Source organism: Anser brachyrhynchus (assembly GCF_964034855.1).
Source record: "Anser brachyrhynchus genome assembly, chromosome: 17".
NCBI lineage: Eukaryota > Metazoa > Chordata > Aves > Anseriformes > Anatidae > Anser > Anser brachyrhynchus.
The window spans coordinates 2,703,895-2,726,245 of record NC_137710.1 but is presented as its reverse complement, the minus strand read 5'-3'; the positions used below and the strand labels follow the sequence as shown (position 1 = coordinate 2,726,245).

The 22,351-nt window shown below is 46.0% G+C and overlaps 1 protein-coding gene across 5 annotated transcripts in view; it reads left to right on the top strand.

Annotated features, from left to right (window-relative positions):
* MLXIP (MLX interacting protein) overlaps nucleotides 1–22,351 on the top strand; it is a 43,026-nt gene that overhangs the window by 7,254 nt on the left and 13,421 nt on the right. For 3 of the 5 annotated variants that reach the window (XR_013940343.1, XM_080559418.1, XM_080559417.1), the window contains exons 2-8: nucleotides 16,545–16,651; nucleotides 17,000–17,085; nucleotides 18,407–18,496; nucleotides 18,768–18,809; nucleotides 20,066–20,237; nucleotides 21,199–21,288; nucleotides 22,168–22,259. Coding sequence is in view for 4 of the 5 variants with exons in the window: in XM_080559418.1 (XP_080415544.1) it covers nucleotides 16,545–16,651; nucleotides 17,000–17,085; nucleotides 18,407–18,496; nucleotides 18,768–18,809; nucleotides 20,066–20,237; nucleotides 21,199–21,288; nucleotides 22,168–22,259 (679 nt within the window). In the remaining variant the exon portion in view is untranslated. Of the gene's footprint in view, nucleotides 1–1,804; nucleotides 3,092–11,168; nucleotides 11,412–16,544; nucleotides 16,652–16,999; nucleotides 17,086–18,406; nucleotides 18,497–18,767; nucleotides 18,810–20,065; nucleotides 20,238–21,198; nucleotides 21,289–22,167; nucleotides 22,260–22,351 lie in introns of those variants that run through there. The other 2 variants (XM_080559420.1, XM_080559419.1) reach the window with 2 other exon arrangements.

Below are 22,351 nucleotides of genomic sequence, written 5' to 3'. Positions count from 1 at the left end.
TTTCCCTTTCTCCCTTCTGAAAACGGCCAAGGAGGTCTCAGCGCTGCAGAGACTCGGATGTGTGCACCGGGGGCTTAGAGAAGGGGAGACAAAGGCACGGCGTTCAGACGTGATCTGACACGGGAGTCTGAAAGGAAGCTGTATCAAAGATGATGTTTCAGCTACAAACCTAAGTAATAAAGGAAAGGAGGCAAAAGGAAGACTTAAGAGGGAAAGAAGAAGCTGACACCTGTTAGAAAAGCCATTGCTGTCGTAACCGATGAGGAGCCGTACAGGTGCAAACTACAGGGTAATAAAAGCAGGCTGGTGTTTTAACATCCATCTTAACGCATCTGGAAGGCAGCGAGCTGCCGACTGCCTTTGGCATTCCCTGACCTGCGGGCAAAAAGCACCTGCCTGCGCCCTGGGGAGCCGGTGCCTGCGCTTCGGAGACGAAGCATCACGCTCCCTGCGAAAGGGCTGCACCTCGCAGGCACCAAGGAAGCTTAAATACCTGGTACATAGCTCCCCGTTCTGAAGTCTGTGGCTGCTGGTGGCCTTCTGGAGAACCTAGATTATTTTTCCTAGCAAACTCCCGCTTTTAGAACAACGGGAGCTGTGGTGTTTGTAGCAGTTTGGGTTTTTCTCCTGTGGAGAGCTGCTCTGTTGGGCTTGGAAGTCCGAATGGCATCCGCCTCCCTGAGCTATCAAACGCTTAATTGCCACGTGAGGCTTGACCCCTTTCCCCAAGAGAGATTTGCTCAGGAGGTGAACGCAGCTGGTTTCCTCCTGCCAGCAGGAGAGCCGAGGGCTGCAGTCGCCGTTCCCTACCCGTAGAGAAGGTTTCGGTTTGTGCTTTAAGGTGTTTGAAAGCGAGCCCAGCAGCAGTTGGCTACCTGCGAGAAATGATGGTGGTTTTGAGGTTGGGCTGTGCTTGCGTACGTGTAATAGAAAACGGGGCTGGGGGCGGACCTTGGGAAGCCGTGCAGGCCCAAGTCACAGCGAAATGGTTCCTTCCTGGGCCAGACACCCCGACGGGTGACGTGAGGGAGAAGTTAGCCCAAACTTCCCTCCTCTCCTGCCTTCGCAGGCTGAGGAGCTGGGCGCGCTGTAGCTCCAGGGCCCCTGCCCGTTGGGAAGGTGTGATAAAGGTGCGAGGAGCGGCCCCGAGAGCTGCTTTGTCACCTCCGGGCTGTAAGGCAGAAGGCCCGGGCCGGGTGGGAGGGCCTGCAGGATTCCCACAGAGCGAAGCGTTCGAATCCGGTTTTGTTTAATTAGCGATACGCCAGTGTGCTTAGGCCAGACCACGGCTGACCCGCTGATAACCCTGGTGACAGGATGCGTGCCGTGACACAGCGCGGTGCTTGCACAGAAGGGGGGTCGATTGTTCGAGTAGCTGAGCGCTCGACCTAACGAACTGAGGGCTTGTTCTGCAGCGCGTTGGAATATCTTAATGACTTGTCAGATCTTAATGCCGTGTTAAAGTTTAGTTGGACAACTCTTTGATCCTTGGTTTTGTGTTCACAGAACATTATTTACAGCGCTAATGCACAGCTACAGGCTTTCTCATCTCTGTTTCTAGCTTAGCTGATGGTGTTGTGCAAGGAAGCTCTGCTATGTTTCATGCTTTTTATTACCTGATTTTTTTTTGTGTTTGGGAATGTCTTGCATATATAGAGAAATACATATATTTTTAATGTCATGGGAGATCTCTGGATTTCCAGAGGTATATTTATTGCTCATTTATACCACACCGGAGCGAGCAGAGGATATATTTGCAATTAAACTGCGTATGTTTTGTTTGCCCTTCTCTCTTTAATCGCAGGTACTTCCCTGTGCATTCCCTCAGCGGTACGGGAAATGAAGCGCAGAGTTTTATGGGAACAGTTCAGAGCAGGAATCGAAGAGCCTTGGCTGCGCCCAGCTGGAGGAGGAAAGGCAGCAAGCTGGAGGGACCTACTCCCTTTCTTCCACAGAGTCATCCTCCTACAAGCACAGGAATCTTGTTCTTGTAGCTTTGTTTCTGCGTGAGCACAGAAAGGCTTCCTCCCATCTCGGCTGGGAAATGAAAGGGTGGTCTTGTCTTCGCCGGGGTTTGGTGGAGTCAGCTTGTACTAGGGCTGGCTTCGGAGTAAGAGCAAGAATTGCGGAGCTGAGCCTTAAGGGTGACTGAGGGGGAGGGAGAAGATCCAGACGGCCTTGTTCTGGTGTAGTAAGTTTGTCCTTCCTGAGAAAGAAGATTGCTGTCATTAGTGTTGGAAACGAACAAGTATAAACTGCACTGTTTGTACTTGGGTCTTGCAAATCCGGGGGCAAGGTGGCATCTTGCAGGTCCCTCCGCGTGGTGTTTGTGTGGTCTCCTGCTGTGCTTGCTTCCCGCAGAACCCTTCTGAGGCAGTCCCGCTGCAGAGGTAACTGCGTTGGGAGCTCGGGGCAATGCCAGCCCCTGGCTGTCGTTAGGGCAGTGGTGGTACATCCAGGGGCTTGGCCCTGAGGCTGTGAGAGGCGTACAGCAGCATTCCTCACCCCTGCAGTTTGTGCTGCATCTTGCACTTAGGACAGATCCTGTACACGAGCAAGGTGGGGCCTCTTATTTTCCCTGATCCTTCTAGCGGCCAAGCCTGTCAGTCCTCATGTATCAGCGTGGACAGGGGATTTTTATTTTTTATTTTTAAGCAGCATCTCTGCGTAACAAGACCCAAGCAAACACTGCAGAGGCACGAAGGACGCTTTTGCTGCTGGAATCTGTCATGTTCATTGTTTTCAGAACTCTGGCGTGGGATGTTTACTCAAAATCCTGGCCTCCGCTTCCCCCTGCCACTTTGTTTACTCTCTCTTCCCTCAGGGTCTGGCAGTAACGCGGGCTCTGCCCGCAAAAGTTCGAGGACACGCCGGATGAAGTGCAGGGCTGAGACCTGTATCAGGGCTGCAGCGAACACAGGGATTTCTCGGTCTGACAGCCACACCACCTCCCCGTCAGCGTGAGCAGGTTGTCCAAGCCCTGTTCCTGCCTGCGTCACCCTGTCTCTGCCAGGGGCTGCATCGCCTTGCCTAATTGCTCACCCGATAAGGTCCTAGTGCAGGAGGAGAGCCCATCAAACCAGGAGTGACGGTACAGAGCCCAGGCCCGTGTGATGTTATTTTCGTGTCTCTGGAGCAGCTGGAATGAAGTGGCGTTGGGATTGCACAATAGATCTAAAAATAACTTGGGCCCACTGCATTTAATTACTGTCTAGCAACTGTACATTCGTGTGGCTAAACGCGAGCCAGCAAAGGCTCTTCAGCTGAACAACTTCTTGCTGCATCTTGCATCCAGATTTTAGGTTGCTGTTAAACTTTTTCACCGTTTATCTTCACTAATGACGTCATTCCCAAAGGGAAGAGCTGCTCACTTCCTTGTGATTCTTCTCTAAAGTCTGTGGCTGCTCTTCATTCTCTCTCCTTTCGCAGACCTTTGGTTTTGGAGCTGTGGTATCACACCTGATGTAGCCTGTGCTTGTTACTGAGAGCTATTACTTTGTAGCAGGTCAGAGACAGAAATGAGCAACACAGTAAAAAAGGAAAGGCACGCAAGTAAAAATGAAGAAAGAAAGGCAAAAAAGGAAATACCTGAGCTCTGGGCCTGGCAGCTGTCAGAGCAGAAGTGCCAAATGGGAAAAGGCCGGTGGAAGATCTTGTTGCATTTCTGATGCCCCAATCAATAGCTATGGGCATTATCTGCTGCCATATTTCCCAGGGCAAAGAATGATATAATTTGTTATTTTCTAGCATGGTTGGTCTCTGCTCATCCTGATGAATTCCTGGATGTGTGTAGAGAAGCCGTAGCCATGTAGGCAAGCAAGTTAAACTGCTAAAATGATACTGAAAGTGGGAGCTGCCAGCATCAGGAGGACTTTCTGTCTTTGAGTGAGAGGCGACACAGCAAAGTCTGTGCTCTGCTAAGCTGTGGATTCAGAAATGGGCTCTGAAATTCACGTCTGCTAGCAGCACGTAAGGACCTGGATGTTGCATACCATTCCTCTCATGCTAGCTCATTATGTATAGAGTTCAGCAGAGGTAGGAATGTTCCCCAGTATGCTTTCAAACTCCTGCACATTAATGTCTGCACGGATACTCAGCCTGGTCCAGCTTTCTGTTTGCTGGGTAAACATATGTCCCTGGCAGGATGGAGGGCGAGTACGTGGTTGGAAGGCACGGCGGTGACGTGCCAAGTGTGGGGAAGCAGGGAAAGGGAACGATCTCTTTGCTTTTGCTCTCTTACAACACAGCTTTTTGAGAAAGAAAATCGAGAGGAGGAACTGTAGTGGGGGAGTGGGTTAATGACCTGAGAACACATGCGAAAATGACTCTTCTGGATTTGAGGATATGGAAAATTTAAAAAAGAACTAAACTGAAGGATTTCAGTATTATTGTGAAATACTTACAGCTGCTACAGAGCAAGAGAAGTACTTTGTATGTTGACAGCTTATTTCAGATGAACCCAGTGTTGGGGTGGGAGAAATAACTTGACTAAAGACACAGATGTCCTCAAGGAGGAAACTGCACGTACTTCAGGTACTTAGCAATCATGTTTGACAGCTAAAATGTATTGAGAATAGAAAGCAGACGTTGTGAAATAGCTGAGAGCCTCAAGCAATCTCTCAAAAAGCTGGGACATCTGAATCTGCTGCAGCAGTCCCCACGATGGCTGTTCTCTATTAAGGAAGTCATTATCCCTCCCTTTTCTACACAAAGAGCTGCCAGATCGATACACATTCAACTCACATCGGTATGAAAAAAGAAAAGGGGGTCTATAGACACAGCAAGAGGAGAAATAAAGTGGTTCTTCCAATTCACTTGCAGGGAGTAGGTTGATATCGTTTCCCTTTACAACTGAGAAATGTTTACAAAAGACTGACTTGCTCAGAAATGTGTGTTGAGTCAAGGTAAGCAGAGGGCTCAGTTAACCTGCTCCCTGGTCAGGAAGGCTTGCGAGCTGGGTTGGGGCTGGTTTAAGCTCTGGCTGCCTGACCCACCTGGGAATTCGTGGAGCTGAGTTTTGCTTTGTCTAGGGCTGCCTGAGATGTGCAGGGCCAGTGGGGACGTGGTCCTAGGGCTTTGCTGCCTTTACCTGTTTCTGAAGATAGCTGGAGGAAGGGAGCGTGCTGGGGACGGCAGGGAGTGCCACACAAACGTGCTTGTCCTGTTCTCGCTGTTCCCCAAGCACCTGCTTGTGGCCACTGCAGGAGACGGAGCCCTGGGAAAGCTGGACCTTTGGCCCGCCCGCCTGGGTGTTCGTGCAGCTCTTACGATAAAGCAGGCGAGGCTGGTGCCAAGTACTACAGCGAGCTAGGTGCTGCTTTAGTACCAGCAGTGGAAAAAATTCCAGGCAGCACTTTCGCTGCTAAGCTCTTATCTCCGTTAGTAAGAGACTTGTCTTCTGCCATGTAAAAATTACAGCTTTAGAGCGCTCTCATTTTGTAGCTTTTGCTTGGTGTGGAAACGCGTGTTTTTTTCAGCACAGGACAGTGCGTGTCAGCGGCACTCGGGCTCTGGAAGCTGCAGATAAGTGCAGTCGGTGTTGCTGCGTGGCTGCTCTGTGTGATACCAGCCTGCTGCTGCCTGGGGGGACCGGGTGTCCCACGGCCCTGCAGACACAGACAGCCGGTACGTTTGTGCCTCCAGTGCCTCTGTGGTCGGATGTTGTCACCGTGTGACGAGGTTTCACTCGCTCACTTCATCAAACCAGCAGATGTTAGCGAAGAGCACAGCTCAACTAAGAGGCTCCAACATCAGATGCACAAAATTCTGCAATAGAAGCCAGTTCATTACTGCTTCTAATAAAAGTTTTGCTCTGCAAGTCTCTATTTTAGGAGCCCAGCGTGCATCCCATCTGCCTTCAGTATCCAGTCACACAAGCAGAACCCTCCAATCTCCAGTAAAAATCTTAGCGGAGCTTAAGGAGCCTCAAATTTTTATTAGCAGTTTTTATTAGCACATTAGTAGGCTTGGAATCTGACCTTGCGTGTGCTGATGTGTGTACGGAGTGAGCTTTTAAAGCAGGGAGACAGATCCTAGGAAGTTTAGAGGGATTGATTTCCTCTCCAGCAGTAAACGTGTAACAAATGTCATTTACCTTTTGTTTGAGCACTCTGAGGGACCCTACCAAGTGAAGGCAGCTTTATTGTGATCTTTGCACGTGGAAAAAACACGGTTCAAAAAGAGGCTTGTGCTAGGGTCGTTTAGCGAGGGGGGATTTTGCTGTGGTTGTTTGGTGGGGGCTGTTTGTAGAAAGGTTCAGGACGGTGCTGTTACTGTCATCTGTTTTACCTGGGAATCCCCCACTTGTTTTGGGACCTAGACCATCCAGGGCCCTGCGAAAGCGTGTCCTTGGAAAGGGGATCATGAGTCCAGCTGTCTTAATGAATGCGTGGGTGACTGACACAGGAATTTCTGAGCTGCTTTGCTGGTGGATATTTGGTCGTGGTGGTTACTGCCAGCAGAGGAATGACTTTATAAGAAAGGCCGCTCGCATGTAATCTGGAGAGACAGGAAATAAAGGAAAGCTTTAAACGGCCCCTTTGAAACTTCCTGCTTCTGATAAGAGCATTTTACATGGCGAGGGAGAGAGACATTTGAAGGGGACGATGAACTCGGTGTATGCTAGGTGTATTCTGGCTCCTAGGGAAGGTTCCTGGGCTCCTCAGCGATCCTGCTGGCCGGAGGCGAGTGTCAGAGGTGCTGCGATCCCAACAGAGATCCCGAGAGGAGGCACCGCATGTCCGGAGCTGCTGGTGGTCGGTCAGGTGCGGTCAGTGCCGTGTACCCCGACTTCGTTTGCTTCGTGTCTGCAGGATGCGTGCTTTTCTCCCCCAAAATATAACACACTCAGCAAGAGTTTCTGTTCTGGCTTTTCAGTCTCTTCTCACGCTTCCGAAAGTTTGGAGGCGTAATTGTGTCGTGATCGCTGTGTACTCGTCCTGGTACCTGGCCTTTCTGGAGAGAGGGGCGGCATTCAGAATTCGGTGCCGCCGAATTTGTCTTTCCTCATCCCCTTAAAGGGGGGACACTAAAGGGGGGGGAAGGATTTTGAGTTGTAGTTGTAGCGTGCGGTCATGGACAGTGCTCCAGCTTCCCAGTGCTCCTAAAGCTTCACGCCCCGAGCACCCACAAGCTGGCGTCTCGGCCGTCTCATTTTCGGCGATTCGTTGCTGAACAAATTGTGTTCATTTTTTAACAGGCTCTGAAAGCATTTCCTGCTTGTGTCACAGAATCACGCAGACACTTTCGATCTCTTTGTGCTTGTGTGCCGTTCAGTCCCGTAGCTATTACACAGAGTTTAAAACCTTTATGCACAATCATTGTAAAGTAGCAAACCGCTCTCGAGCGCGACTCGAGCCGCGCTGCCAGGGACAGGGCCGCTCTCTCCGCCCTGTGTGGAACCGGGAATCTCCCTCGGCCTGTCCAACCCGAACTTGGCAGCGAGAGCCGTGTGGGAAAAGTGACGCGGATTCCGCGCGGTGAGCATTAGCACGCTTCTCCCTCGTGCCCCACTTAACCCGAGGAGGGGTCACTTACACAGCCGTGCGGCTCTCGCCGCTGACCTGGAGGTGAAGGTCTGTTATCCGCCGCTCCTTCCAAGCAGGCGCAGCCTTTCCTGGAGGCTCGGCCTTCCCGGGAGGCTGCGGGCATCGGCTGCTGGATCCCCGGCAGCGCGGCTGCTCCCGGCAGGGGCCGCGGGAGCCGCCTGCCCCTGCTCCCAGCCGCTCGCCGCTGGCTGGAGGCTGGTGCTGGTGAAGTCACTGTGAAAGCATTTGTTTGTGCTCGGATCCAACGAAGTAAAGATTTTCCTAGGAGGTGTATGTGGCCTTTCGGAGGGGCCTTTTTGCTACTTAACTCCTTTTTAATTTTTCTCCCCATTCCAGTCCGCTTTATGGTGGCTCTGGCAGGGGTTTTCTCCCTGCTTTATCTTTCTGAGGATTTTTTTGATCTTCCAGTAGCCTTAGTAGTAACAGAACCGTGCCATTACCCTCCTCCTATCTTCTGGGTAGTTCCTGGCTTAGCTTTTATGTATGGTTTCAATAAACTGTGTGTGCTGGTGAAGCCTTGAGTCCGCAGTAACAATTTGGGAACGAGCCTGGTGCTTCTCATGCTGCAGGGAGCTGCTCGCAGACAGCTGCTGGGAGAGCTTCGTTGCACAGGGGGAGAGGTGGGGAGCGCCTCTTCTTTTTAAAACACTGAAGTCATTTTCAGAATAAGATCCCTGAAGTCTCGGGGTGTATTTATAGGCTCGCAGCGTCGTGCCCAGAACGTTACCCTACCCTCTGTGGCAGAAGCTCTGGTTTCAGATTTCTGTCCCTGGTAAACAGCTCTCGGTTCCTGTCGGTATGAGAGCTGCGCTGATCTGCCCTGCTGATAGGGTTTGTTTGGGTTTGTCAGGGGCTCTCTGTGTGAAAAGTCTTTGAACCACAATTTAGGTGCTTGAAATAAGGTCCTGGATTATCGCATCTCGATCAGCCTATTACCCTAGGCTAAGGCCTTAGCATACAAAAGGATCCCGACCCGCTGGTGGCTCTGTGCGAGCGGGTCCTCCCGGCTGCCATCCTGGGCAGGAAAAGGTGCTCTGGGCAACACCTCTGCTTCCTGGGCATTTGCACATGAGAAGAGCCCTCTGCAGTGAGTGTTTTGAGAAGCTTGAGCAAAACCCAGCGATAGGAATCAAGTTTTAGGAAGAAGTGGAGAATTTCAAAAGACTGAGGAGGATCTCTTCCCCTAGGCTGAAGCTGCTCTAGAAGTGCATGCTGAAAAGCCAGCCTCACGAGGGAATGCAGGACAGGCTTCAAAACCAAGGGAAAACAAATACGTGATCTTGGGTGAAGTAGTTTGTTGACGTGCTTATCAGTGCACCATATTGATGATCACCATCATAGCAGCTAGTAACAGTAGGGAAGCTCCTCGACCTCCCAGCAGGGATTCTGTAAGAAAGGTTCACGGTAGAACTGATCCATCCTTGTTGTGCCATCTCAGTGTCGTTAGATACAGGATGTTTCCTTGGCCTCGGCGAACTTTTAAATGTTCCTTGAGCGGGAAGGAGGCTGCAGCAAGGCCGGTGGAGAGGAGGTGATGGGGGAAAGGGGGGCTTTGGGTGCCGTGGCTGCTCCCGGAAAGGGAATCGTGCAGCAGGGAGGGAGCTGACAACAAAGCTGTTGGTGGAGGTGATGCAGCAAAGAAAATCTGACAACTATCACAGCCCTCACCGCCGCAGATCAGAGCGGAGTTACTGGTGGACCGTTGCACATTAGGAGCCTGAGGTGGGTTAAAGCTGGTTGTGTCTTTTTGCTCCTTCAAGGCAAAGAACAGAGTAAGCGCTCCCTAAACGCAAGTCCTCAATCCGGTGGTTCTAAAATAGTTTTGACAACTTCGTAGGTGATGCAGGATGCTCATTTCTGGTCGTCCTGGCCCTGGGCAGAGAGCACTGAGCTGCGTGAAGCTGCGTGTGCAATCCTAGCAGCAGAGAGAAGGAGCTGGGCGTGAAGGTTTGATCTCCAGTAGGTTGATTTCAGTTGTTGGCCTGCAGCTTGCAGGCAGGGAACAGCTGCCTGGCGCTCTGGTTTCATGCTTGCTGCTTTACATACAGAGATAACGTGCTCATTTAGTTACAAGGGTGAGTCATACAAAACATGAGGCATTACGCTACACCGCAGAAAACATGAAAAGGAATTGACTTTCCACCTTCTTACCCAGCTGTTCTTGTAGGCAGTGCTGGTAGCACCTCCTGTTCTTAGCGCTGCCCACTAATTCCTGCTGTGGAACTGCACTTCTGGTTGTTTAGCTGTTAGAGCTGAACTTTCGCATGTTTAAGCCGATGGCTTTTGGATGAGAAGTTGTTCAAAGCAGTTCAGTCTGTTCCATGAATAAAGCTGAAACAAAACATGTTGCCCATATTAAAAAAGGAAAGAAAAGCTGGATTCGTTTTTCAAAAGTTCGGGTACCCAAGGGTTTGGAACAAGGTCCTTGAAATTCAGCGAGAGGGTTGCACATGTACCACGCGAGTGTTTTGTCCTGTGAACATGAATTTGAACTTGGTCAGACTGTAACCTTGTAAGGAACTGGTGACAGCAGCCAGTCCAAGCAGCGAGCGCAGAGGTGGTCTCAGCGCGTCGGCTGGAGGTGAGAGCAGGGCAGGGAATTGGAGGATGCCGTTTGGCAGGCAAGCACAGGCACGTCACCTCCCGTTGGCCGGATCAGCGGAGCGGACAATGAAATGTTAACAGGTCTGTGCCTCAGTTTCCCCCCTGCAAAATAAAAGGGAAAGCACTGTGGGAAAAACCTGTGAGTGAAGCCTAAACAATAACTATAAATTATGTTTTGAGCACTGAAAAGTAAACAGCACGGGGGGCCAGCGAGGAAAGTGCTAAACTAAACACTCGGGCTGTGCTGCATGCCATTCTGTGCTATTCCGTACACGGAGAGGCTTAGGATGTGGAAAAATTGCTCGTGATCCTATAATTAAAGCTTTTAATTGTGAGAAATGTGCCGAGATACCAACAATATGAATTCGGATGCTTTCTGCCTTTTTTAGTGCTTGCATATGCTACCATACATTTCCTTTTATGTAGAATTTAATGATAATTCAATAATAAGCATGCATTGTTGCTCAGTTCCAGTTGGAATTTGAAATCCACTGTATAAAGGGTGTCTTAAATCTGTGCAGGGAAGATTCAAGTCCACACTTGAATCACTGATCCTTACCTCAAAGGAACATTTTTAAAAAACAAAACTGAACGCTTAGAAATCGTGATAATCTTCACTTCGTGCTCTCCACATCTACATCTAATCTGCCAGGAAAATAAATTACGGATTATGTCATTTCATACCAGAACAGAAACTTTGGGTTGCAGTGTTTGTTTAAACAAAAAATCAGAACAATTTCCTGGGGAGTTTATTTGTTAAGTATAAGCCTGTATTGCTGCAGAAGTTTTGTGGCTCTCCTAATTGTAAGATTTTTCCTGCTCGCTGTGTTTACGGTGCTTTCTTCTGGGGGAAGGTCTGAGGAGGGCCGAAATTCTTACCCATGCTGTTATCTGACCAGCAGATATGTTCCTGGCAGACACCAGAAAATCTGATTAGTTGAATGTCTATTTGTAAAGGCAGAAAACCCTCTTTCATTAAAGATACAAACTGATTCTATTTTGTCTTGAATTCTCTAGCCAAGCGTGAAAAAAATCGAGACTGCTTTCTGCTGTGTTCTTCGTGGACCAAACCAAGCTGAGAACCAGCAATGCTGGTGGATGGGCGAGCTTAAGTACAGGAAGGATCAAGGAGAGGTTGTGCTCAGGAGTCAGCGGTGATGGATAGTGATGGCCACGCCTGTTTCTCAGCATTTTTGACTGAAATTATTGCTGACGTTATTTATGAAGCTTGCTTTCTCGCTGTTCCAGCTCTGTAGTAAAGTAAGTCCATAGGAGACAAATGTCTGAGAAGCAGGAACGTTTTTAGAAGTATGGTTTCTGACTGGAAAACAGAAACTATTTAAATATTTGGTGTCTTTAAATAGGCACTGGCTGAAGGACGCTGCAGTCTCTAGGTCTCCTTGATATTTGTCTCGTTCCTTGTTCCCCTTCACCCCATGCTATTTCAGCGCTCTTTTCGCCCTTTCATAACTTGCCTGAAGTCTGCTTCTCCGGAAAGCATTTCTCCAGTCGGCTTTCCCAGCTGGCCACAAGCCTTCCTCTTCCTGTGCAGCTATTGCCCGGGTTAGGTTTGGCTAAAACTACAGCGCAAAACTTTTTTCCTTGTCTGACATAAGGATGGTGTAAAAAGCTGTCGGCGTAGATATTCCATCACCAGCATAGATGTGGTCTCTGTCACGGCAAGAGCCCAGATCTCGGGCAAATCACATTCAACTTTAAAACTGAGCTTAAAATGATAGATTTTAAAGCTAAATAAAAATGAAGAGCGTTTTGGTTATGGTGCATTTGTTGGGTCAGGAATGTTTGCTCCTGCAGTGTGACTGATCTTTTACTTTCCTGTTCCTTTTTAGGACATGCATGCCTCAGCCTTCCTGGGTGAAATCAGTCTAGATGATATGTCCTGGGCAGGTGTTATAATTCCAGTTTGCCAGTGGATGACTTTGGTTTTTTATTTCTTTATTTTTTAACACTTCTATCCTCAGCATCATGTATTTAGAGGAAAAGTGTTTGTCCCTTTTAGTACCTCTGTCCTCAAGATTGAAGCATTGTTTTTAAAAGAAGGAGAATCAAACAATGGGAGAGTTTGGTTGTTTCAGAATGTTTGATGTAACTTTAGCACAAAGTTCTCCTTTGTGGACTGTGGGCAATATAAAATCCCTCCACAGCCTGGACTCTGCTACTGCAGGAGGATTTCAGGTGAGGAAGGTGAACCAGGTAACCTCAAGGAAATGAGCTGCCTTAATGCTTGCTTTTAAAACGAGCTCTGGCTGGGATTAGTGTCCTGGGGCAGCATCTGGAATTAGCTTTGTAGCTACAAATAGTAAGATGTGAAAGTGTGGCCTCCTTGCAAGTCCTACAGACTTGCTTAATGTAGGAGAGTTTTTGTTTCACTTGCCTGCCTCCTTGCTCCAGCACACAATGCATATAATCTTATTCTTTGAATGAACCATTGTTTGGGGAAATATTGTTAGTTTTGGCTCCTGGAGAGCTGAGCTGACAGGCCCAACTCCCCAACAAAACACTTTGGAGATTAAAAAACAAACTGAAACCATTCCTTCCGAAAAAAAATGCTGGGGAGAAGCCAAAAAGTTTATTTTCTGTGTTGCTGGAAAAGCTAATCTAATTAGCTACTGTAATATCAAATTGTTTTTTTTTTTTTATTGCTTAAATTAAAAGCCTCTCTACTGTCACCTGCCGTAAAAGGGAAAATTAGAGTCTACCTTAAATGTTGAATGGTCGTGTACAGGAAGGCATTGGGGGAAAAATGCAGAGGAAGTGGGTTTTAAGACAGGAGTTAACAAGGCAAGAGAGAGCTCTTTTGGCACAAAGGCAATGGGAATCTGTTAACTAAATAGAGAAAGCACACTCTGTAGCTTGTTCCTGCAATTGAATTTGCAAAATTCAGGTGTGAAAATAAAATAATTAATTGCTTACCACTCTAGTACACAAGACCCGTATGGTCTGTTTGAGAAGTGACTCCTGCACGTTCCTGATAGCTGCTTTTCAAGGTATCTTTGCTGTATTTGCTGCGAATGTATATTTGGGCAGCAGGGTCAGGCCTGTGGCATGTGAACCTCGGTGCTCAGAGGTTTATGTTTAAATTCCATTTACGATAGATCTAGGCCAGGTGCTATGTGCGTGCAGAAGGAAAAATAACTGCTGAGCTAGAGAGGCAACCATAGCAAGAGGTTTTCTTCCTTATCCCTACATGTCAAACCAAGTGGCAGAGGGTGGGAAGGAGGCTTTGACATGCAGAACACAGCAGCATGACAAAAATCTGTCCCATTCCTAGCTCTGTCATTCACACACTGTGTAGCCTCGGGTATATAATTCAGCCTTACTGTTTGTTACCTTATTCTTAAGCAACAAATCGTGCAGTACCTTTCTTCTCTCTTGGTATTTTAAAGACCTCATGCACAGTATTTAATTCAGTACAATTCAGGACAGCTTGCCAAGGTCAGCAGCATTCACATGTCATCTTGTGGAGAATGAATTTGATTTTTTTCTGGGTGGAGGAAGGGGATTTTCCTCACTGGTACTTGAGGCAAAGTCTTCCCTATTGTCTTCTATCAGGAAAAAAAAAAAAAGGCTGAAACTCAGTGATAAACACTGCTGTTTTGACCATTTCTGAGGTAGATTAAAACCGGGGAACTGCAGGTTGAATCAGAAGCAACTAAAGAAGTAGGTTTTACTGTGTGGATTACTTAGTGGTGTTGTACCTTGCTGCAAATCTTGTGACATCTGAATGGTTTTCCATTGCTTTTAGAGCACAGCTGCTCTCGCTGGAATCTCAGAAGTGGAGAGTTCGGGTGCTCGCAGGTTCCTTGCGGCTGCCGGTCTGGTCAGCGAGCTGCTCCACACTTCGTGCCGGAGCTGGCAGGAGCAGCAGGAGGCAGGCCTTGGTGGCTGGTTTTTTTGTTTGCTCTGCTTTGTTTCTTTAAAATCTGAAGGTCGGCTTCAGGTAGGCACTGCTCTCAGTCCCCGAGCTGTTCAAAGTCATCGACTTTCCATTGCCTTTGGAACTGGGAGCAGTATCTAAACATTGCTGTCAGCTCCATGCTGATTTCTCTCACTAAGGCTGAAGTTGTTTCACTTACGACGTCAAGCTGGGTTTGTGCTTTGCTCCCATGGGAACTAAAAATAATAATTATTTTAAGAATAGGTTCTTAATCACTTCCTTCTTTTGATGCACTACTTTTTGTTTAGTATTTTGGAAGAATGTAATAGAAAATGTTTTAAAATATTTGTGTTTTAATTCCAGTTCTAATTGCCTTCTTGAAGATGCAAGGAGTATACAAAAAAATCATTACAGTTCCTTTGAGGGATATATAAACACATATATATTTTTCTTCCAAGAAAAGCATTTCTTGCTGTTATTCTGAAGATTATTAGTTCTGGTGCTTTGGCAAACTGTCCAGTCTCATGGAGCAATTGAGATGAGCATTAAGTTGACGGATTTCTTAGTCGAAGGCACGGGGGCATTTTGTTAGTGTTAGCGGTGCATCGGTTGCATTTTAACAAAGTGGAACAAGCTTGCAGCAAGCTTGAAAACAGAATGAGATGATCTAAACTGGGTTCTAAAGTGAATGGAGATCCACTGTCTGCCCTGAACCCCCAGCAGCTGAGTAACAGGGAGATAAAATCGTGTGGAGATCCCTCCGCGGACTGGAAGAGCCTTGAAACGTGGAGTTGGGTTTGGGGAGACGCGGTGCAGGGTGGTGTACGGGTGCTGCAGCGTGCGTCAAAAGGAGAAGTCAAAACGGCTTTCCTAGATCTCAGTGAGCTTACACGGTGTGGTTGTACAGTGTCTTAGAGCTCACTTACAGGGAATCACATAAATTAGTTGTTGTTCTTCCTATTCCTTGCTGATGGATTGCGTGGTTTTCCATAACTTCCATTACTTTCCTATTACTTCTCAGCAGTAAATTTGCTCGCTCCAGCAAGCCTTGCTTGCCCTGGCAGGAGCCATTTTGTGCACCAAACTGTGTTTGTACTCTCATTCTCTGCGAGCAGCAGTCCCGAAGGCTGCTGAAAGCCCGCTTGCACCGCCGGGGGCCAGCGCCCACCCTGAGGGGGCAGCTCACGGACCCTGGTGAGCGCAGGACTCGCTTCGTAGCCGGCCTCTACACCCGCTTCCCGGTGTGTACAAAAGAGAAGAGTAATCCTGCTCTGTGAGTACATTTGTAGCTGCTGTGGGATGGGAAATTCACAGTGCCCCAGCGGAGGCCACCTCAAATCCGTCCGCTGGCACTGTGCTGCCGACGGACCGGGTGCTTGGCGGTCTCCAAAAGGACAAGGTTTGGAGGTGACATTGCTCCTGTCGCTTGTCCGTGCACCCTCCACCACAGAAGACCTTAACCTCTTGGCTTATAATGTTTTAGGACAAACCTTGTGCCTTGGTTTGCATTGTCCTATTGATGGCAGTTTGTGTGGTTGGTGTGCTTACGTGGTAGTGAGGGTAAACAGACGGCAGAGGGAGACAAAGTAGGAAGATGTGTGAATAAAACCACAAAAAATGAGAGAGGGAACCTGGAGAGAGGGGTGATAGGTATACTTTAATCTGTGCCTTGAAATTTACTACATTATGAGTATTTCCCACTTCTGCTGCTCTCTCAGGAACATGGATTGATGATTCACAAAGTTGTGTTTAAGGGCTGGTTACTCGGTGTTTGTAGTGTTTACTGGAGTCCCTGTTGCTTCTTCCTTTTTCTCCCCTCCACCTCAAAGACTATTCATACGTAAGCTGTTTTTCTTTCCAGCCTTCCCTTTCCTTGGAGAAACGTTAATATTTCGAGTCTGTTGGTGATCCTGCGTGCCCAGCTTGCCCAGTTGCGTTTATTAGCATTGTACAATTCCTGGGTGGTGGATTTTCTTTGGCCAAAACTGGAATTTCATTCATCCTTTCCAGTGTTGCCAGTCTAGAAAATCAAATGGAACTACAGAAATGAACTTGTGTTGACTTCATCCAGCTCCTTGGCAAATTCCAAGCCAGGCAAACCTCCAGTGCAGCCAAACCTGCAAGGTTTGGGGCTTAGTTTTGAGCACTCTTGTTTGCAGTTAAGGGAAACTCCCAGGCTGGCGCTTGAGAAGATGGGAGGGATACTGGCAAGGAGAAAAATTTGTTTGAGTGAAATGAGTTGTAATCCTGAAATGCTTGCAAGACCTGTTGTGACAGTTGTTAGCAGGCAGATAAGTATGTGAACAAGTCTTGAAAAGTGGACTCCAGTCTGGTGTAAGCCGTGGACAGTATGGCAAAAGTTGTCAATGGCCAAGTGTGGCTGCTTGTACTTCTTTCTGTTGGCAGTTTGGCAATTTTAGCGGGACACTTTGCTCGATAGGAGCAGCAAGAAAAAAACTGAAATCAGAGTGATTTTGCTTTCTGTTTTGTTTTAGTGGGAAGCTGGTGTCACCAAAATGGAAAAATTTTAAAGGCTTGAAACTTCAGTGGAGAGATAAAATCCGTCTCAATAACGCCATCTGGAGGGCATGGTACATGCAGTGTAAGTATCAAACTGGGCTGTGTCACTTGCTATGAAATATTTTCTGAGAGACGCATGTAAGAAGCAAGAGAGAACTGAAATTACTGTCTAATGAAAAGTTCAAAAATCTGCTACAGGCCTGGATATCTGCAGGGCTGTCATGGCAGTGTCTTTGCACCATTGCTCTCCTAGAGATGTCCATGCAGAGGCTCTACTGAGCAGTCAAGAACAGCCTGAAATTTTCTCATTTCCTATTGGCTTTCTGGAGGGAACACTGGCATTTTTTTTTCCGCATCCTGCCCCTTAGGTGACAGGGCTCCTTGCAGAGCCCACTTCTGTCGAGCACTCAGATTTTCACTTTTCTTCCAGACCTAGAGAAGCGCAAGAATCCAGTGTGCCATTTTGTGACTCCACTGGATGGCTCTGTTGATGTAGACGAACATCGTCGGCCAGAGGTACGTAAAACCTAAGGAAGAGACTAACGAGCTCTAGAGGTTATAGTGCATTTCCTAGTCCACTAGATAAAAAAGCAGCTTAGTAATTCTATGCTCTGTTGTCTTTATCTAGAAGGATCCGTTAAGATAAAGATGATGTGCTGTTGAACCATTGTTTTTAATTTTATCATACTGATGTGATCAAGGAGCTACCAAAAGAACGTTTGTTATCTATGTCACCTCTGTCTGTGTTCTAGTTTAGTGAAGAGCAATTCGAATAGTTAAGATTTTGACGGCCACTGCTCTCTTCTGGCTGGAGATGGCCCAAGTCAGTGGGAAATCAGTGAGGATTATTTTTAGAATTGAATCCAAGTGACCCCATGAGAGTTTTCTGTGTCTTTATTTAATTGATGAGGTGTGATTTCAAGACAACAAGCAGTTTGTTTCTCTCTGTCAAGGTAACTTCACAAAAAGAGCGAGTTTGTGTACTTTCATTTTTGTGCTTCTGTACAAAATGCAAACTAACAGCTGCCCTCTGGCTCCTTACCGAAAACCAGTCAGGCCCTTGATGTGGCAATGTGTGTTGCTCTCTGTACTGCATAACTCTAGAATAATTTATAAATGCCAAAACCCTTCTAGGAAATGACAGTGTAGCAACTGCTACTGGAAGGAGTTCCAGATGAGTTTGCAGAACTGTCTCAGATTTTAGAAAGAACAGTTTTGATATTTGTGTTGAAAGATGACCGTTGAACACAGAAAGGTTGTGCTAAGGCTCTCATTAGTCTGCTGCCCCTAATTTATCACACACAGCTATTTGCGATGCATTAAAGACGTGCACCATTCTGATCCTTTTGTTGCTATTAGTTTGGGACCTGTGAGGTCACATTCTCCCTGAGCTGGACATCAAAATTCTATGGCTTTGTGTCATTCTTAGCAGCTTTTGTGTATGTGCACGTATGTTCTGGCAACCTCGTGAAATTCTCTTTGCCTGTTTTCTGCAGAGCAAGGTGTTATTGTTCTGTGTGTGATATTTTATTGAATTCATTGTAAGGTTTTATGACTTTTTTTTTAAAGTATTAGTTTTAGTTAAGCCAATGTGGGAGATGCTGACGGTGCAGTCCAACATCATCTTGTTTATTGTGGGAAAGATGAAGTTAGTACTGTCAGATTTAATCTGTGATAGCTGAACTCTGGGACAGCTGGTCTGCTGATACATGAGCTCAAACAGAATTAGCATGATTTCTTTTGTATTTTTTCAGCCTGAATATTTGCTTGGATATTTATTGGACGTTCAGCCATTATGTGATTCCGTGTAATTCGTGGTATGTGTTTGTGTTCTCAGGCCATTGCAACAGAAGGGAAATACTGGAAACGAAGAATTGAAATAGTCATCAGGGAATACCACAAGTGGAGAACATACTTCAAGAAAAGGGTCTGTTAGTTTGCACAGTGAAAGTAGCTTACTTGAACAATATTTGTTGCTTTTTGAGTTTTGATGTCGCTTTAGCTAACGTGCACAAATACTTAAAATAGATATTAAGCAAATACAGGCACACTCATCTGAATAGTCCCAGTTAACTAAAAATGATTGTGCAGGGACTAATTGTGCACGGTAGGGTATTTCAAGTTTTGCAGTCAGGTTTTCTGCTGGTATATACAGGACCTGTTCTGACTTTAACATCTCTTTTGTTCTCCTTTTGCAGTTACAGAAGCATAAAGATGAAGATCTTTCAAGTTTGGTCAGGGTAGGTGATAACACTGATAAGTGGCAGCATTTGTGCTTGTAGAAGCTGCAGTAAGTAACAAAGCTGTAACGTACCGTAGCTTGCGTTGATTAAAATCTAAAGACGAGCATCTTGCTTAAATCTTGATTAAGGTTAGACACCTTAATGTTTGTGCACCATAAAGAACAGCTTAAAAAGCTTAAATTGGGTGGAGAAGAGGTTGAATGTAAAATGCTGTGACAGAAGAAATGAGAAGCAGTTTGGGGTGTGCAGAAAGGTCAATTTCTTTGAGAACTGGCACATTATTTCATCTTGTTACTGAGTCATAGCTGGCACTACTGCCTTACTTGTGTAAGTGGATATGTGACGATGTGAGAACTACATGTTGCAGGTCTTCCTGCTGTCACAATATTGGCAAATAATGTGCCGGGATCCTAAAAAAAGGCAAGATGTTTAGAAGAACAACAATACCATCATTCAGTATGAAAAAGAAATTTTCATAAAGCCATCAATTCTACTTTGGGCATATAAACTGATGATCAGAAGCATTGTTCTGATTTGTTTTCTTTTTGGAACTACCCATGACTCTGGATCTGTCCCAGTTTCACAAAACTCTCAGCTGTTTTGGCCATGAGCTCCAATGCACCATCATGCTATGCTGGTATAGTTAGTGCTGCGTGCTGACTCGGCCACAAGAACCTGACTCTGTGTGCTTTTAGTCTGCAGCAAATGTGAGGCAATACAATTTAGCTCAGCCTGTAGTGAAGGAGGGGTAAGCCAAGTCACATTCTGTTGTGTTTTTCACAGCCTAAAAATGCCCACTAGATTACAAACACACCTTTTGCAAAATCAGATCAATTACGTTTCAGAGATTCATATAGGCTTCAGGGTAGGAGTTGTTTCCTCTGAATTTTTCCTGTGTGTGTTATTTTTAAATCTTTATGAAAACCAAAGAATCATTAAACTGTAGTTGTAAAAATACACACATAATCACTGAAACTAAAAAGCATTGTTGCAGATGCTTTGTTTTATGCACTACTTGTCAACGTCTGTTTTTTTGGGAAAAACCTCTCCCAGAGTGTCATGGTATTCTGTCGAAGTTTTCTGCTCAAATCAGTGAGCCGAAGTTGTTAGGAGTACCACTGATCTGTTTGAGTGTATCTCCTAAAGGAGAGTTGTTTCTCTTAAAATGGGAAAAATTCATACACTTAAGTGTCTGCACCTGACTGCGTTGGCACTGTCGTGGCAGCCTGACTTGTCTTCCTTTCCTTTGGCAGGACGATGATGTGGTTCTCTGGCAAAAAAGAAGATATGGCAGAGAAACCCCTGTACCTATGGAGGAAGGCAGCCTCTTGGATGCCGATATGCTCATGTCTGAGTTCACCGACACACTGTTCTCCACACTGTCTTCACATCAGCTGGTTTCCTGGCCAAATCCCAGAGAGATAGGTATGTGTTGGCTTTTAGCATGTTGATTTTTGCAGTGGAAATCTCTAGGAGAAGTCTGGTTTTGCTGCTTTTCTGCTTTTCTAGTCTTGCTTTAGAAATTTTAACTTACTTTGCTGACACAGATAAAAATAGCTCAGAGAATGTAGCTGTTTAATAGCTTGTAAGTTATGGAATCCCAGTGATTCATTCAGATTTCATTTTTATCTTAGCTTCTTTCTTGCTGTTCCTAGGATTGCCCTGTAATGTTGCTCTGAATAAATCCATAATGAGCAATATTTAACTTCATCGTTGGTAAAGGCATTGTTATTTATCTCAAAGCAGTTGTGTATATTTTTAAGGGAATACCTTTTTTTTCTTTCGTGGCATTCAAATCTTTGAGTAAGTCCTTTAGAAAAAATGTGAATCCTATCTGTAAAAACAATCCCAAGAGCAGTGCAGTTCTGTTGACTGCTTTCTCACTGAAGTCTCTGACTGGCTGATAGGACAGCAGATGTCCACTGTGCGTCATCCTTGCTGCATGGATGTCTGAGCAATTCCAGAGCCACTGCACTTTACAAGAAGTGTACCCGAAGTAAAGTTAAATGGATAATGGCTTATTTTAAAATACTGTGCTATGAGCTGTGGTGGTTCAGGTGGTGATTCTCAGCAAGTTGATGTATCATGCAGCAGGGGAAGGACAAGAGGTTTGGGAGCAGTAAGCCTGTGAGGTGTCCATGCTAGTCCATTCCCAGTAGCTGGTGAGGGCCATGAGGGGTTCACCTCTTCCTTTGTATTAGCTGGAAGTTTTGTTCCCTAACAGTAGTTCTGAAGGAGTGCAGATGCTCAGTTCATTTCAGCAGATTTCAGCAGCACTAAACAACATGGTCGAGCCTGGCTGTGGAGTGTGTTGGTGTTCCAGCCAAGTGTGAGTTACTGTGCAAGTGATGCGTAGCTAATCTAATCTCTCTTTTGAATTTTCCAGCACACTTAGGAAATGCTGACATGATTCAACCAGGGCTTATTCCTCTCCAGCCAAATTTTGATTTCATGGATACTTTTGAGCCTTTTCAGGGTAAGAATCAGATATATAGTCAATTAATTTTTTTAAGAATTGCAATGATTTACGAGCTTGTGTCTAACAGAAGATTAAATGTTGCAGATATCTACTCTTGTTAGGAAAAAAAAGACATTTAAGTGAAAGATGAAGAACATCTGGTGTATGTCTTCATTGCTCATTATTTCAGCCAGATGTGTATGTGGGGAGGCTATTGTTACAGTCCTTCAGTTCTGTGGCTTTGAGAGTTGCTTCAGGATTGTTTATTCCAGGGTTTGAACCTGGTTGTTAATTTGGCATTCAGAAGAATAATGTTTAGACCTTAAGTGAGTAATTAAAGACAGAACATCACGTGTGAACAGGAGAAACCCACAGAATTGCTAAGGTTTTGCCATTTAACACTTCTTAAGGATGAAATGTTAAGTCCTGTGTTAGAAACTTGAGACATTTCTTTGTTTGCCTTGGCACGTCGTCTGGTACCCGCAAGGATTATGTATGACATGAAACTACTATTGACAACTTTAATGATTATGGCCCTTTGTGGAAGTCAAAAGTCACGTCTGTTTGCTGGGCTTTCATTCAGTCTGCATCAGATCACTGAGTTTTGTGAGCACTGAGAATCAGCTCTTGGCTTTCTGCGTATAGGTGAACTTTAGTATATTGATTTTTGCGTTGTCCTCAGCTTGCATGAAAAGTGATGAAGTCTGCCCCGAAGAGATCAGTTCTTCTGGAAGACAACAATTTATTGCTCACTTAGTTGTATGAAGCAAAATATCTCATGGTTTAATTATTTGCTAAATAATATTGCCATTCCTGTGAATTTTAGTATTTCATGGTGCAGTGGTGTACCGTGAACTCAAGAAGTAGAAAATTAAGAGGTGACCTTTTATGTTTCAGATTTATTCACACCCAGTCGTTCCAGTAATTATTACCCCTCTGTGTCTGCTGCCAGCTCAGCTACAACGGACAGCAGCAGCCATTCTTCCCAGGTAAGGGAGATCCTTAATGTTTAAAATAGCCTCATCTCAGACGTGTATGCACTGTGTATACTTTCAGACATGAGCCACGTCCTTCTCAGAAG